The 13,411-nt window shown below is 41.1% G+C and overlaps 1 protein-coding gene, 1 non-coding gene and 1 pseudogene across 18 annotated transcripts in view; all 3 read right to left on the bottom strand.

The window, feature by feature from the left end:
- PTPN20 (protein tyrosine phosphatase non-receptor type 20) overlaps nt 1-13,411 on the bottom strand; it is a 126,135-nt gene that overhangs the window by 14,247 nt on the left and 98,477 nt on the right. For 14 of the 17 annotated variants that reach the window (XM_073904521.1, XM_025881038.2, XM_025881040.2 and 11 more), the window contains one exon: nt 9,866-10,081. In XM_073904521.1, the coding sequence (XP_073760622.1) occupies nt 9,866-10,081 (216 nt within the window). Of the gene's footprint in view, nt 1-8,017; nt 8,115-9,865; nt 10,082-13,411 lie in introns of all 17 variants that reach the window. The other 3 variants (XM_025881042.2, XM_025881043.2, XR_012381752.1) reach the window with 2 other exon arrangements.
- LOC112830864 (serine/threonine-protein kinase Chk2 pseudogene) lies at nt 2,497-4,384 on the bottom strand (annotated as a pseudogene).
- On the bottom strand, nt 6,690-6,819 carry LOC112831007 (small nucleolar RNA SNORA42/SNORA80 family). Its single transcript, XR_003210054.1, has one exon. It is a non-coding gene; the product is annotated as a small nucleolar RNA SNORA42/SNORA80 family (small nucleolar RNA).

Below are 13,411 nucleotides of genomic sequence, written 5' to 3'. Positions count from 1 at the left end.
ACCAACACCAAAGAAATACAAACAATTATAAAAACATATTAGGAACAACTCTATGCCAGCAAATGAGATAACCTGGAGGAAATGGGTGCATTCCTAGAGATGTATCAACTACCAAAATTGAACCAGGAAGAAATAGAAAACCTGAACAGACCTATAACCACTAAGGAAATTGAAGCAGTCATCAAAAATCTCCCAACAAACAAAAGCCCAGGGCCAGATGGCTTCCCAGGGGAATTCTATCAGACATTTCAAGAAGAATTAATACCTATTCTCCTGAAACTGTTCCAAAAAACAGAAATGGAAGAAAAACTTCCAAACTCATTTTATGAGGCCAGCATTACCTTGATCCCAAAACCAGACAAAGACCCCATCAAAAAGGAGAATTACAGACCAATATCCTTGATGAACATGGATGCAAAAATTCTCACCAAAATACTAGCCAATAGGATCCAACAGTCCACTAAAAGCATTATTCACCATGACCAAGTGGGATTTATCCCTGGGCTGCAAGTTTGGTTCAACATCTGCAAAACAATCAACGTGATACAATACATTAACTAAAGAAAGAACAAGGATCATATGATCCTCTCAATAGATGCAGAAAAGCATTTGACAAAGTACAGCATCCTTTCTTGACCAAAACTCTTCAGAGTATAGGGATAAAGGGTACATACCTTAATATCATATAAGCCATCTATGAAAAACCTACAGTGAATATTGTTCTCAATGGGGAAAAGCTGAGAGCTTTTCCCCTAGGGTCAGGAACGCGGCAGGGATGTCCACTCTCACCACTGCTATTCAACATAGTACTAGAAGTCCTAGCCACAGCAATCAGACAACAAAAAGAAATCAAAGGCATCCAAATCGGCAGAGAGGAAGTCAAACTCTCACTCTTTGCAGATGATACGATACTGTATGTGGAAAACCCAAAAGACTCCACCCCAAAACTGCTAGAACTCATACAGGGATTCAGTCAAGTAGCAGGCTATAAGATCAATGCACAGAAATCAGTGGCATTCCTATACACCAACAACAAGACAGAAGAGAGGGAAATTAAGGAGTCGATCCCATTTACAATTGCACCCAAAACCATAAGATACCTAGGAATAAATTTAACCAAAGAGGCAAAGGATCTGTACTCAGAAAACTATAAAATACTCATGAAAGAAATTGAAGAAGACACAAAGAAATGGAAAAACGTTCCATGCTCATGGATTGGAAGAACCAACATTGTGAAGATGTCAATGCTACCTAGAGCAATCTACACATTCAATGCAATCCCCATCAAAATACCATCCACTTTTTTCAAAGAAATGAAACAAAGAATCCTAAAATTTGTATGGAACCAGAAGAGACCCCGAATAGCCAGAGGAATCTTGAAAAAGAAAAGCAAAGCTGGCGGTATCTGAATTCCGGACTTCCAGCTGTCAACATCAAGACAGTATGGTACTGGCACAAAAACAGACACATCGATCAATGGAACAGAATAGAGAGCCCAGAAATGTCCCCTCAACTCTTCGGTCAACTAATCTTTGACAAAGCAGGAAAGAATGTCCAATGGAAAAAGACAGTCTCTTCAACAAATGGTGTTGGGAAAATTGGACAGCCACATGCAGAAGAATGAAACTGGACCATTTCCTTACACCACACACAAAAATAGACTCCAAATGGTTGAAAGACCTAAACATGAGACAGGAGTCCATCAAAATCCTAAAGGAGAACAGAGGCAGCAACCTCTTTGACCTCAGCTGCAGCAACTTCTTCCTAGAAACATCGCCAAAGGCAGGGGAAGCAAGGGCAAAAATGAGCTATTGGGATTTCATCAAGATAAAAAGCTTTTGCACAGCAAAAGAAACAGTCAACAAAACCAAAAGACAACCGACAGAATGGGAGAAAATATTTGCAAATGAATATCAGATAAAGGGCTAGTATCCAAAATCTATAAAGAACTTATGAAACTCAACACCCAAAGAACAAATAATCCAATCAAGACATGGGCAGAAGACATGAACAGACATTTTTCCAAAGAAGACATCCAAATGGCCAACAGACACATGAAAAAGTGCTCCACATCGCTCGGCATCAGGGAAATCCAAATCAAAACCTCAATGAGATACCACCTCACACCAGTCAGAATGGCTAAAATTAACAAGTCAGGAAACGACGGATGTTGGCGGGGATGCGGAGAAAGGGGAACCCTCCTACACTGCTGGTGGGAATGCAAGCTGGTGCAACTCCTGTGGAAAACAGTATGGAGGTTCCTCAAACAGTTGAAAATAGGACTACCATACGATCCAGCAATTGCACTACTGGGTATTTACCACAAAGAATCAAATGTAGGGATCCGAAGGGGTATGGGCACCCAATGTTTATAGCAGCAATGTCCACAATAGCCGAACTGTGGAAAGAGCCAAGATGTCCATCGACAGATGAATGGATAAAGAAGAGGTGGTATATAGACACAATGGAACATATATATATATTTTTTAGGTTTGGAATTGTGTATTGATGATCATGAAAAAGCAACTGTCCCCACAATTAAAATAAACTATAAAAAACAGATTTAAAGAAAATGGCAGCAGGTTCAAGAAGGCAGGTTTCTTTCATGTTCAATCAAAGTTCACGACACAGCAGCACACACAGCCAGACCCTTTGTAGTGTCAGCATCCTCTGCTTCCCCTTCAAGAAGCCTCTTTTGACTTGTGGAAGGCTGGGCCGGGACTTGGTGTAGAGCCGTTGACTTATTTTCTTCACAAAGTAAATTCTGAAATTTTCTCTTCATGTCCTCATCCTGAAGCCATGGGTGTCTTAAAGCTTCTTCTGTCGTAAAATGCACCTTTGGATCCACTATCAACAACTTCTTGACAAGGTCCGGAGCCTTTTCTGAGACCTCTGCCCAGACTTCAGAAATGAAATTGAATTTTCCACTGGTGATCTGATCCTTCAAAGACACTTGAGTTTTATGCTCAGAGAAAGGTGGATACCCACTAAGGCAGATAAAAAGAATCACTGCTAAACTCCAGCAATCCACAGCTCGATCATATCCAGCAGTCCCAAAGGAATTAAGAACCCCAGGAGCCAGGTAGGTGGGAGTCCCACATAAGGTTCTCATGAGAGAGGTCTCCCCCAAAATCTTAGACTGCCCAAAATCAGTAATCTTTATAAGACAGTCCTCTTTTTGAGATGAGAGTAGAACATTCTCTGGCTTTAAGTCCCGATGTATAATACCATTTTCGTGAAGGTACTGTACAGCCAGGACCATCTGGTAAAAATAGAGTTTGCATGTAGCTTCTTTCAGGCACTTATTCCCCACCACCCTGTCAAAGAGCTCTCCTCCTTCCATCAATTCCAAAACAATATAATAATCTTCAGCATCAAAAAAGTCTTTAATCTTGATGATACAAGGATGATTTAGTTTTTTCAAAATATGTATTTCTGTTTTAACATCGGGAACTGGATCTGCATCTCTCTCAGAGCCAATAGCAAAATTCCTTTTGCTGATGATTTTTATGACTACTTTCTTACATGTTTTCCTCTCAAAAGCTAGCTTCACCTCACCACAGGCACCACTTACGAGAGTTTTTGACATGATGTATTGGTCTCTTTAATTCCCTAGGATAAATTGATCATCTACAGTCAGATCAAAAAATACAAAAACTTTATTACTCCATACTGAAAGTACAATTTCAGAATTGTTACTCAAAGGAAGGCGTCTTCCTTTCCCTACCAGCTCTCTATTTACAAAGGTTCCATTCCCACTGTGATCTTCTATGTATGCGATATAAGAGTTTTTAGGACCCATTTCTCTGAAAATCCGAAAGTGCTTCTTGCTATAATTCCGGTATTTATCCGTTCTTTTTAGCAGTGGCTCATCAAAGCAGTATTCACAGCTTCTATCTCTCCCAAACCAGTAGTTGTCATTAACACACTCAAGATTGGGGAATCCATCCTGAAGGGCCCATAATCGAGCCCAAGGGGCAGGGACAGGCTCCTCGGGCTCCTGGTCCTCAGGAATAGAACAGAGTTCCTGGGTGGACACTGTCTAAGGAGTTCAGCGTTCCCGAGCTGGAGTGAGAGGACTGGCTGGATGTGGGTGCTGTGCTGGTGGAGCTGGACGTGACTGGAGAGTGTGAGGAGCTGTGTGTCTGGGAGGAGGTGCCTTGAGACTGCGAGAAGCCACCTTGGGACTGGGTACAGGAGCCACTGCCATGGGACTGCTGACGCTCCCCATCCGTCTCTTGAGACATCATGACCTGCCTTCAGCTTGGGTCATGATCCCGGGGTTCTGCGACTGAGCCCCATGTCGAGCTCCCTGCTCCGTGGGGAGTCTGCTTCTCCCTCTCCCTCTGCTTGCTGCTCCCCCTGCTTGTGCTCACTCGTGCTCTCTCTCGCGCGCGTGCGCCCACCTGGAGCCAAACGCTCACAGCCTAGACACAATGGAATATTATGCAGCCATCAAAGGAACGAGATCTTGCCATTTGCAATGACGTGGATGGAACTGGAGGGTGTTATGCTGAGTGAAATAAGTCAATCAGAGAAAGACATGTATCATATGACCTCACTGGTATGAGGAATTCTTAATCTCAGGAAACAAACTGAGGGTTGCTGGAGTGGTGGGGGGGTGGGAGGGATGGGGTGGCTGGGTGATAGACATTGGGGAGGGTATGTGCTATGGTGAGCGCTGTGAATTGTGCAAGACTGTTGAACCACAGATCTGTACTTCTGAAACAAATAATGCAACATATGTTAAGAAAAAAGAAAAAGAAGAAGATAGCAGGAGGGGAAGAATGAAGGGGAGTAAGTCGGAGGGGGAGGCGAACCATGAGAGATGATGGACTCTGAAAAACAAACTGAGGGTTCTAGAGGGGAGGAAGGTGGGGGGATGGGTTAGCCTGGTGATGGGTATTAAAGGGGGCACATTCTGCGTGGAGAACTGGGTGTTATGCACAGACAATGAATCATGGAACACTACCTCAAAAACTAATGATGTAATGTATGGTTATTAACATAACAATAAAAAAGAAAAACATATAAGAGGCATACAGGTTGGAAAGGAAGAGATAAATCTATCCCTATTTGTAACTAGAATGATTGTCTACACAGAAAATCCCAGGAATCCAAAAACAGAAGAAAATAGAATCCTCCCCCCAAAAAAACCTGTTAGAACTAGTAAGTGAGTTCAATAAAATCACAGCATACAAGATCAACACACAAAAATCAGTCACATTTCTACATACTAACAATGAACATGTGGTAGCTGATAGTAAAAACACAATACCATTTACAATTGCTCCAAAGAAAATGAAATAGGATAAATCTAAAAAAACACATATAGGATCTATATGCTGAAAATGACAAAATGCTGATGAATGAAATTAAAGAAGACCTAAATAAATGGAAAGACATACCATGTTCATGGATTGGAGGATTCAACATAGCAAAGATGTCATGATGTTCTCCCCAAATTGATCTACATATTTAAAGCAATTCCTATCAAAATCCCTGCAAGCTTTTTGGTAGACACAGACAAGCTAATTCTAAAATTTATGTGGGAAAGCACAGACCCTGTAAGAGTTAAAACAATTTTGAAAAAGAATAAAGGAATCACTCTTCCTGATGTTATATATAGATACAGGAATCTATAGAGTGGTACTGGCAGAAGGATAGACACACAGATCAATGGAACAGAATACAGAACCAGAAAATGGCTCATACAAACATGCCCAGTGATTTTTGACAAAGGTGCAAAGCAATTTGGTGGAGGCAGAATAGCTTTTCAACAAATGGTGCTAGAAAATTAGACATCTATAGGCAAAAAATAAAAATAAAGGAAAAGTAACCTTGATTTAAACTTCATACCTTATACAAAAATTAACTCAAAATGGATTATGGACTTAAATATAAATCATTTTAGAACACAGAATGTTTAGAAAACAATGTAGCAAAAATTATTTGGGACCTAGGCTAGGCAAGGAGTTCTTAGACTTGAAATCAAAAGCATGATCCATAAGAGGAAATATTAATGAAATGAAATCTCACTGAATTTAAAGACTGTTACTTCTTTGAAAGCCTGTTTTTTCACTTATAATTTAAGATTAGGCAACTTATGGAAATGAATTTTGTATTATTCATTTTTCATCTTAATTTAATGATGGCAAAACAAGTTTCAGTGGACTGTCTTGTCAAGAAAAACACACTTTCTGAATGTAGCTGTAGTGGTTAACCCAATGATGATAATGGAAATGACTGCAAAGAAATGAAGGCAAAAAGAGTTCATGTTCATTTTACTTGGAACCATGATTCCTTATGTATTGAATCTTATAGCCATTATTGATTGTGAATTGCTAAAACCACACCTGTTTTAATTGCAAAGATGTACTGGCTAATAAAGCAAAGGAACTATGAAAATTTACTTGTCATTTACAAAAAAAATAAGTTCAAAGACAAAAGAATTATTTAAAAGAATATTAAATTTAAAAACAGAAGCTGATGTTCATTATTTTTCACATGTAACATTAATGTTCTGCAGACTTACAAAATAGCACTTGAATTGCTGAGACTAAAAACCCATATACAATTACCAGGACAACGATGAAAGACTACTGAAGATGTTTTGGAAAATCTGGGTAAATATGTGGCAGAAAGGACAGTTAAAGTACTGTTTTCTTTTCTTTTCTTTTTTCCCCCTACACTGTACAGCCCCCTTCAGTGCTCACAGCCCACCTGCAGGAAGGCTGGGCAATGGTTCAGGGCTGCAGGCTCCTATAGTAGGTTCACTAGGAGAGGCCCACGGAAAGTACCATTTTCTAATGACACAACAGCTTGACAAATTCGGGGACTGGCTAATGATATGAAGTGGTACCAACTTATGAAGCAAATAAACGTATCAACGCATTCATCACTGCAACTTAATGAATATGGAGATATTGCTAACAGTGACTCAGCATGTGTGTTATTTGAACATGATATGTCAAGAAGGAAGAATTCTTCCTTTTTTCTGTTTGATTACTGACAAACAACTAGCTCTAAACTGTGCAGAAATGCAAAGTATTACATTGTCACCAAATGTGATTTGGAGCTTGGGCTTTGTGTAGGATTATGTTCTGGTAGCAGAGCTGCAAGGACAAGAAAGCCATCTGAGGTATTACACAGATTGAGGAATTTGTGCCCAAAGATAAATCACACTGCTTCATCAAGACAATCTTACTACAGGGGCGCTTGGGTGGCTCAGTCGGTTAAGCTTCGGCTCAGGTCATGATCCCAGGATCCTGGGATCGAGTCCCACGTCAGGCTCCTGGCTTGGTGGGGAGCCTGCTTCTCCCTCTCCCTCTGCCTCTCCCCCTGCTCGTGCTCTCTCTCTATCTCTGTGTCTCAAATGAATAAATAAAATCTTAAAAAAAAAAGAGAATCTTACTACAAAGGATGAAAACAAAAACAAACAAAAAAAACAAAACCCTGCCAGGTAAACTTGACAGTGTGCATAGTGGTGTAGTAAGAATTTTTAATTATGTAAAGGCTAATGTGCTAAATTCTGGATTACTCACTTTAGTATGTGATAATATGATTAACTGATAATGAACAGCTGTTCTTGTGCACCAAAGACTGTTAGAGGAGAAAGGTCGATTGAGAATGTCTAAAGTACAGAGCAATCTCAGTGCTTCTGCAAGGTGAGAGCCAGTTTGCTCCCAACATTTTACGGGTTTTTAAGCAGGAGTGATTAAAAATGAAAATGACTATAAAAATAACAATTAAAAAAGAAATAAATGGTTACATATCCTCAGCTTTTCATATCCTTTAGAGTTAGAATTGATCAAGGAATCTCAGAGCATTGCAGGTGACGACTGTCCAGCCGCACATGGCTGGCATATGCAGCCCACTGACATACAACCCCCCCATGTTAGCTCCACAGCACACAAACTGGTCTGCACCCTGCTCATCAAGACCAACCACTCATTGGTCATGCTCTTGGATGTCACAGCAATACAGCAAACTGCTTTGGAAGTTTCTAAATGCTTACTCTCAATTTCTAGGAACTTCTCTTACTGTAGATGACAGACATCCACAGATTGGGGCCGGTTTAAGACCACATTTAGTAGCTCTGGTGGACAAAATTTCTGAAAAGAGTAGAAAGGGGCATCAGTAAGAACACTAGACAGTTCAAGGTTCTGTGAAAAGCCAATAAGGAAACAATGGATGTGTTTTCTATTTTTGAATTACTCTCTCAAATCTAAGCATCCTTAATTGCAAAATGCATCATTATTTTATGTACCACTAAGAAAAACACTGTCAATTAAACGTGACTCATAGTAAAACACATTCCGAGTTTAAAGAAGGTATAATGTGGGAGAAAACAGTGCTTCTTAGGATCATGAAGTATAATATTTACAGTTTTTACAGTTTCTACAAGGAAAATAAAATAAGGACAAACATAAGCCAATTAGTTAAGAAATTATGATGGGGAATATATAAAAGAAAATTATACTAACAAATTTCTGCTAAAAGGATCAAACAACATTAGTTATGGGAATGGGTAATATCAGACTTATACTACTTAAATTTTCAGCACTTTTCAGCACATTGGTCTTTTTTGGGAGGGTGGGGGGCACTCTCCAGTTTATATTCATTCATTCTCTGAGTTTGCTTTGGAAAACCATTCCTCTCTCACTCAGCCTTATGGCCTGGAGTAGTCCTGACTGGCCTAAATAGACCAGCATCTCCTACAGTGATTAGTTCAGGAAAGGGGCTACAACTCAGAAAGAGTTGAAATGCTGGGAGATACTGGCTCAAGTTTCTGACAAAAAGAAATTTCCTCTGTCCTCCAAGGAGTTATGGGGAGAAGCCATTTTCCCACCGTCTCATATAATATGGCCTGAGGATGGTGAGTTCTGGAACCAAAACAGCCATTCTGCTGCCATGGGAGAGAGCCTCCCACTGTTAGGGTTTAACTGGGGAAGGCCCAAGAGAGCAGAGATTTAGTTGTTGTGATGATAATCTAACTGCAGAATTTGCCTGGCAAGGCAAATGCCTGATAGCAGGCTTTCTCATGGGGAGGTGTGGTTTTTTGCATTCCTTGTGGTCATGGCATGGTAGTAAGAGCCAGCCCCCCCAAGCCCCCTCATGCCTGCTAATAAACAGATGTCTTCCCCTTTGCACTTCCGCAGCGCAGGAAAAACAGTTCAGTGAGTCAGCCTTTCTGGCCACAAATCTCAGGTCATGTTCCCTAAGCAGTTTAATCAACAGTAAAGGTAATGGTATAATTAATATGTGTCTAATTCTTGGGTCTATCTCTCAGCTGGTTCCAATTTTAGAAGGAAAGCAAAGAATTGTTAATGAGGGACTCAAACCCAACAGTATTATTATCCTTATTTTACACAAGAGAAAACTGGGTTTCAGAGAGGATGAGCAATGCGCACAAAGTCACCAAAATCTAAAGTATGAGGCAAAACTGGCAGTCCAAGCTAGGGACCTCTCATTAAAACTCTAAAGTCTACATTTTTTTCCAACGTGCTCATGTGCATGCATTTCTGTTCATTAAAAACAGGCATACTTCAACATTCTTTAACCAGATTTAAAAACCTCTATGTATGGGTAGAGGGAAGGAAAGGGAAATGAAGTAGCATCCACTGTGCATCTACTGTGTCCCCAACACTGTCCCATATCCTTCTTGTGCTTTCTGTGCTGTGAGCATCATGGCCACCTCCAGGAACCTGCGGCACTGAATTTAGAAGCAGGTCCCCAAAGTTCATGGGCTTTCTCTTTACTGAGTTCTCCTGAAGGCCAAATCTTAGTCTCCAGGCCCTAGAAGGCTGTTACAAGTAGAGTGTTTACTAACAGCATCAGTTATCTGTTTAATTCACACACTTACTGGAAAGTTCTTTTCAATGGCACAGAACACAACATCCACACATAGGAACACCCCCGTCCGGCCCACGCCAGCACTGCAGTGAACAAGCATAGGTCCTGTAAGGTGGCTCTTCCTCACATAACGCACGTACTTTATGAAGCCATCTACCGAGGCAGGAGTGCCATGGTCTGGCCAGCTGGTGAACTGCAAGTGTTTTACAAAGTGACTACTTCCTGTCTGTGGAGAGAGAAGGGGAGGGAGAGGAGAGGAAGGAGAGGAAGGGAGGGAGGAGGAAGGAGGGGAAGAGAGAGATTTATCAAATTCTTATATTAAAGATCTAAATTGAATTTCTAATATAGTACTACTACTACTAATAATAATAATGGCTCTATGGTCATACAATAATGAAAATCACAATACGAAGAGGTAGCGTGATTTAAGCCCTCATGATGTGCCAGGTACTATGCTAGAAATTTCACATGCATTCCTTCATTTAATCCTCATGTCAACTCTGGGAGGTAGATACTGTTTTATCCCCATTTTACAGATGAAAAAGCAAGGATTAGGGTGATTGGGAGATGCATGCTAGGTCAGAAGGCTCACATGTTCAGAGCTGGAATTATAATGTAGGCCTCCTGAATTCAAATCTATCATCTTTCTTCTGGACCGTGGTACTGCAGAAAAACCAAGAACCCAAAAAACTCAGAATGAAAGATGGGTTAACACGTTAAGAAAAGCATTATATCTTAGCTTAAATACTATGATACAAATTTTAATTAAAACAGGTAGGTGCTGCCAAGTTGCTTGACCAATGGGGCCCCAACCTCTTCTGGTGATGAGGACAGGGTAGGTGATGTCCAAGTGAGTGGACTGTGCCCCCACTCTTGTGCTGAGCCCCCTGAAAATACAGTCAGGAAACTCTCCTCAGAGTTGACAGATAAAGCACTTTGAGTTTACACATTGTCCCTTCCAAAGTGGGAGCTTTTCCCAGTGTGAAGCCCTCATTTTTCTTCATTGGGAATGCTTGTGGGAAAACTCAGGATGGGTTTCTTATTCCTCCCCTGCTTCTCCCTAATGCACCCATCCAAACAGAAATAAGTTTTCCTAAGTCCCAAAAAGAAAACTCAAGTTTGAATCACTGGTACATGAAATTGAATGATGCCAACAACCCTTGCAAAGTTTGTGAAGGCACCAAGTTGAGGACAGCTCTAACCCTACCATGTATTTTAGGGGTTAAATCTCTCCTGCCACTGGTGACCACTAAGAATCTGCATAAAGGTGGACCTCACCACTTTCCTGACCTAATACCATTCAGACAGAAATCCTGATGCAGATTCATCAAACATGAACCCCATGGTTCTGAAGCTTATGGGCCTCAGCCCCAAGTCCACCAACCCCTTGCCAAGGCTCCACAGGTGGACCCCAGCATTTGAGTCCCTGCAAACAGACCATTCCTCTGTGCCTCCCACCTGCCTATACTCTCCAAGCAGGCTGTCTTTCTTCTGCCATAACATGTGCATCACAAGTCAGTTGGAACTTCCTTTCCCACTAGACCATAAGCACTCTAAGAGCTGAGAATGTGTATGCGTTCTGTCTCTAGCACCTGGCACAACACCTGGTTAATATAGGAGGGAATCAACAAGCATTAGGGGAGTGAGGGCTGAGGCAAATCCCCAAGTGCACAACCAAGTGCACAACCAAGTGCAAGGCCCAGCACACAGCTAGCAAGTGTCAGCCATCATTCTTGGCCTCCCTGGTCACCGCTCATGCGCCCATCCTCCTCACACTTTTCAATTCCAGCTTTCCCTCTGACTCTACTCCTTTATCTCATCAACTTCTCCCTTTGCATGCACGTGCCCCATCCCATAGTAAACTCTTCAAAACCCTCATCATTTCCCTAAATGCTTCTTCCATTTCCTTCCTTGCCTTCTACAGCACTTCACTCTCTGCAGCCCCTCCCTCCCATGGAGGCCACCTATTCTCCTGTTCTCCAGGTCCCACAGAGCATAGAGAATAGGTTGTGTACTCCTTGTTGCCCACTCCTGTTTCCAATCCATCATTTCTTCTTGTGTAAAAATCCTTTCCCTTTTGAGTTTCATCCCTCTTAGCTTCATACCTTCACCCTCTCATTGCTACTACCCAGTGGCTTTAGTCTCCAGTCAATCTGCCACATTCACTGAAGACCCTGACCTTCCCTCTCCCACAGACTCTGACATCATCCAGGGCAAACCTGGGTCTCAACAGCCCAATGGACACTCTAACCTCACAGCATTTGTATTTCTCTCTTGCAGAAGAGACTCCTCGTTTCTTCTAGTCCTCACAGTGATGGTCACTCCTTGAACTTAGCATTATCTGTAATGTCCAGTATTAAAAATCTTCCAGTTCTTAAATTACAACATCACTTTCTCACCAGAAGTTCATATGCTACCATCTCATTTGTGCCCCACTTCTACTCCAACAACAGTGTGACCAAATGGAGCCCCTCTGTCCTTTACGCCCTCCACTTACTCCTACTTCACTGGTTCCTGGTTCCATTTGTCCCCCTAACTTTAGACTTCATGGCTGACTATCTGAATCATTTTCTTACCAAACTGTTACCACCTTTCATCCTTTGAATTTTACCATACATAGTGGACAACATCCTACCCTGGGTCAGTCCCATAACCTGTGTTCAGGAATCGAATAGTTAGGCTGCTGGGAAGAAAATAATCTGTAGCTACATATTTTATTGCTATTGAAAATTTATGGGTTCCAACTTCAGCGCTTCCAGCAACCCTTTTCCTAGTTACTGTTTGGACTCCAATCAACTTCTTTGGTGATGACTCGTCATCAGGCTTCCCGTTTAACACCCATCCCCTTCATTCCTATTGAACACATGTATCACCTACTTGCTAATCAAATCCACCTGGAGCAATGTAACTCATCACTTTTCTCCTGTAAACCATTCCTTTTCTATTTTTGAATCTATTAAAGCACGAAATCTAAGAGTTATTCTAGATCAACATTTACCAACAGAACTTTCTACAATGATGCAAATGTTCTACATCTGTGCTGCCCAATATGATAACCATTAGTGACATGTAACTAAACACCAGAAATGTGGCTACCGCAAGTGAGACACTGAATTTGTTGTTTCATATAAGTAAATAATTTAAATTTAAGCTTAAATAGCCACATGTGGCTATTGTATTGAATAGTTTAATTCTGACCACTCCTTCTGGTCACTTGTAAGTTACAAGTCATAAGTCACATATAAGTCTGCCAATTTTATATGAAAAAACACCAAAGTCTCTGCATTCCATCTCAATGCCAACTGCCCTGGTTGATCGTGGCACCTGCTTATTGAAATTCTTCAATGTCTCCCAATTACCTTCATAATGAAGTTCATGCTCCTTAGCCAACATCCAAGATATTTCATGTTCTGACTGGTCCCTGCTTACTTTCTATAGCTTCATTTCACCTCTCATTATTCCCTGGCATTAAACTTTTACATTCCAGAAACACTTGACTACCTACAATTCTCTATATATACCCCATGCTATTTTAGATCTTGATTACCTACTTTTT

Source organism: Callorhinus ursinus, unplaced genomic scaffold (assembly GCF_003265705.2).
Source record: "Callorhinus ursinus isolate GAN/ISIS: 27379988/994484 unplaced genomic scaffold, GSC_fseal_2.0 scaffold20, whole genome shotgun sequence".
In the NCBI taxonomy this organism is placed as follows: domain Eukaryota; kingdom Metazoa; phylum Chordata; class Mammalia; order Carnivora; family Otariidae; genus Callorhinus; species Callorhinus ursinus.
Note: the sequence above shows the minus strand (reverse complement) of the source record. Positions and strands in the feature narration are given on the sequence as shown.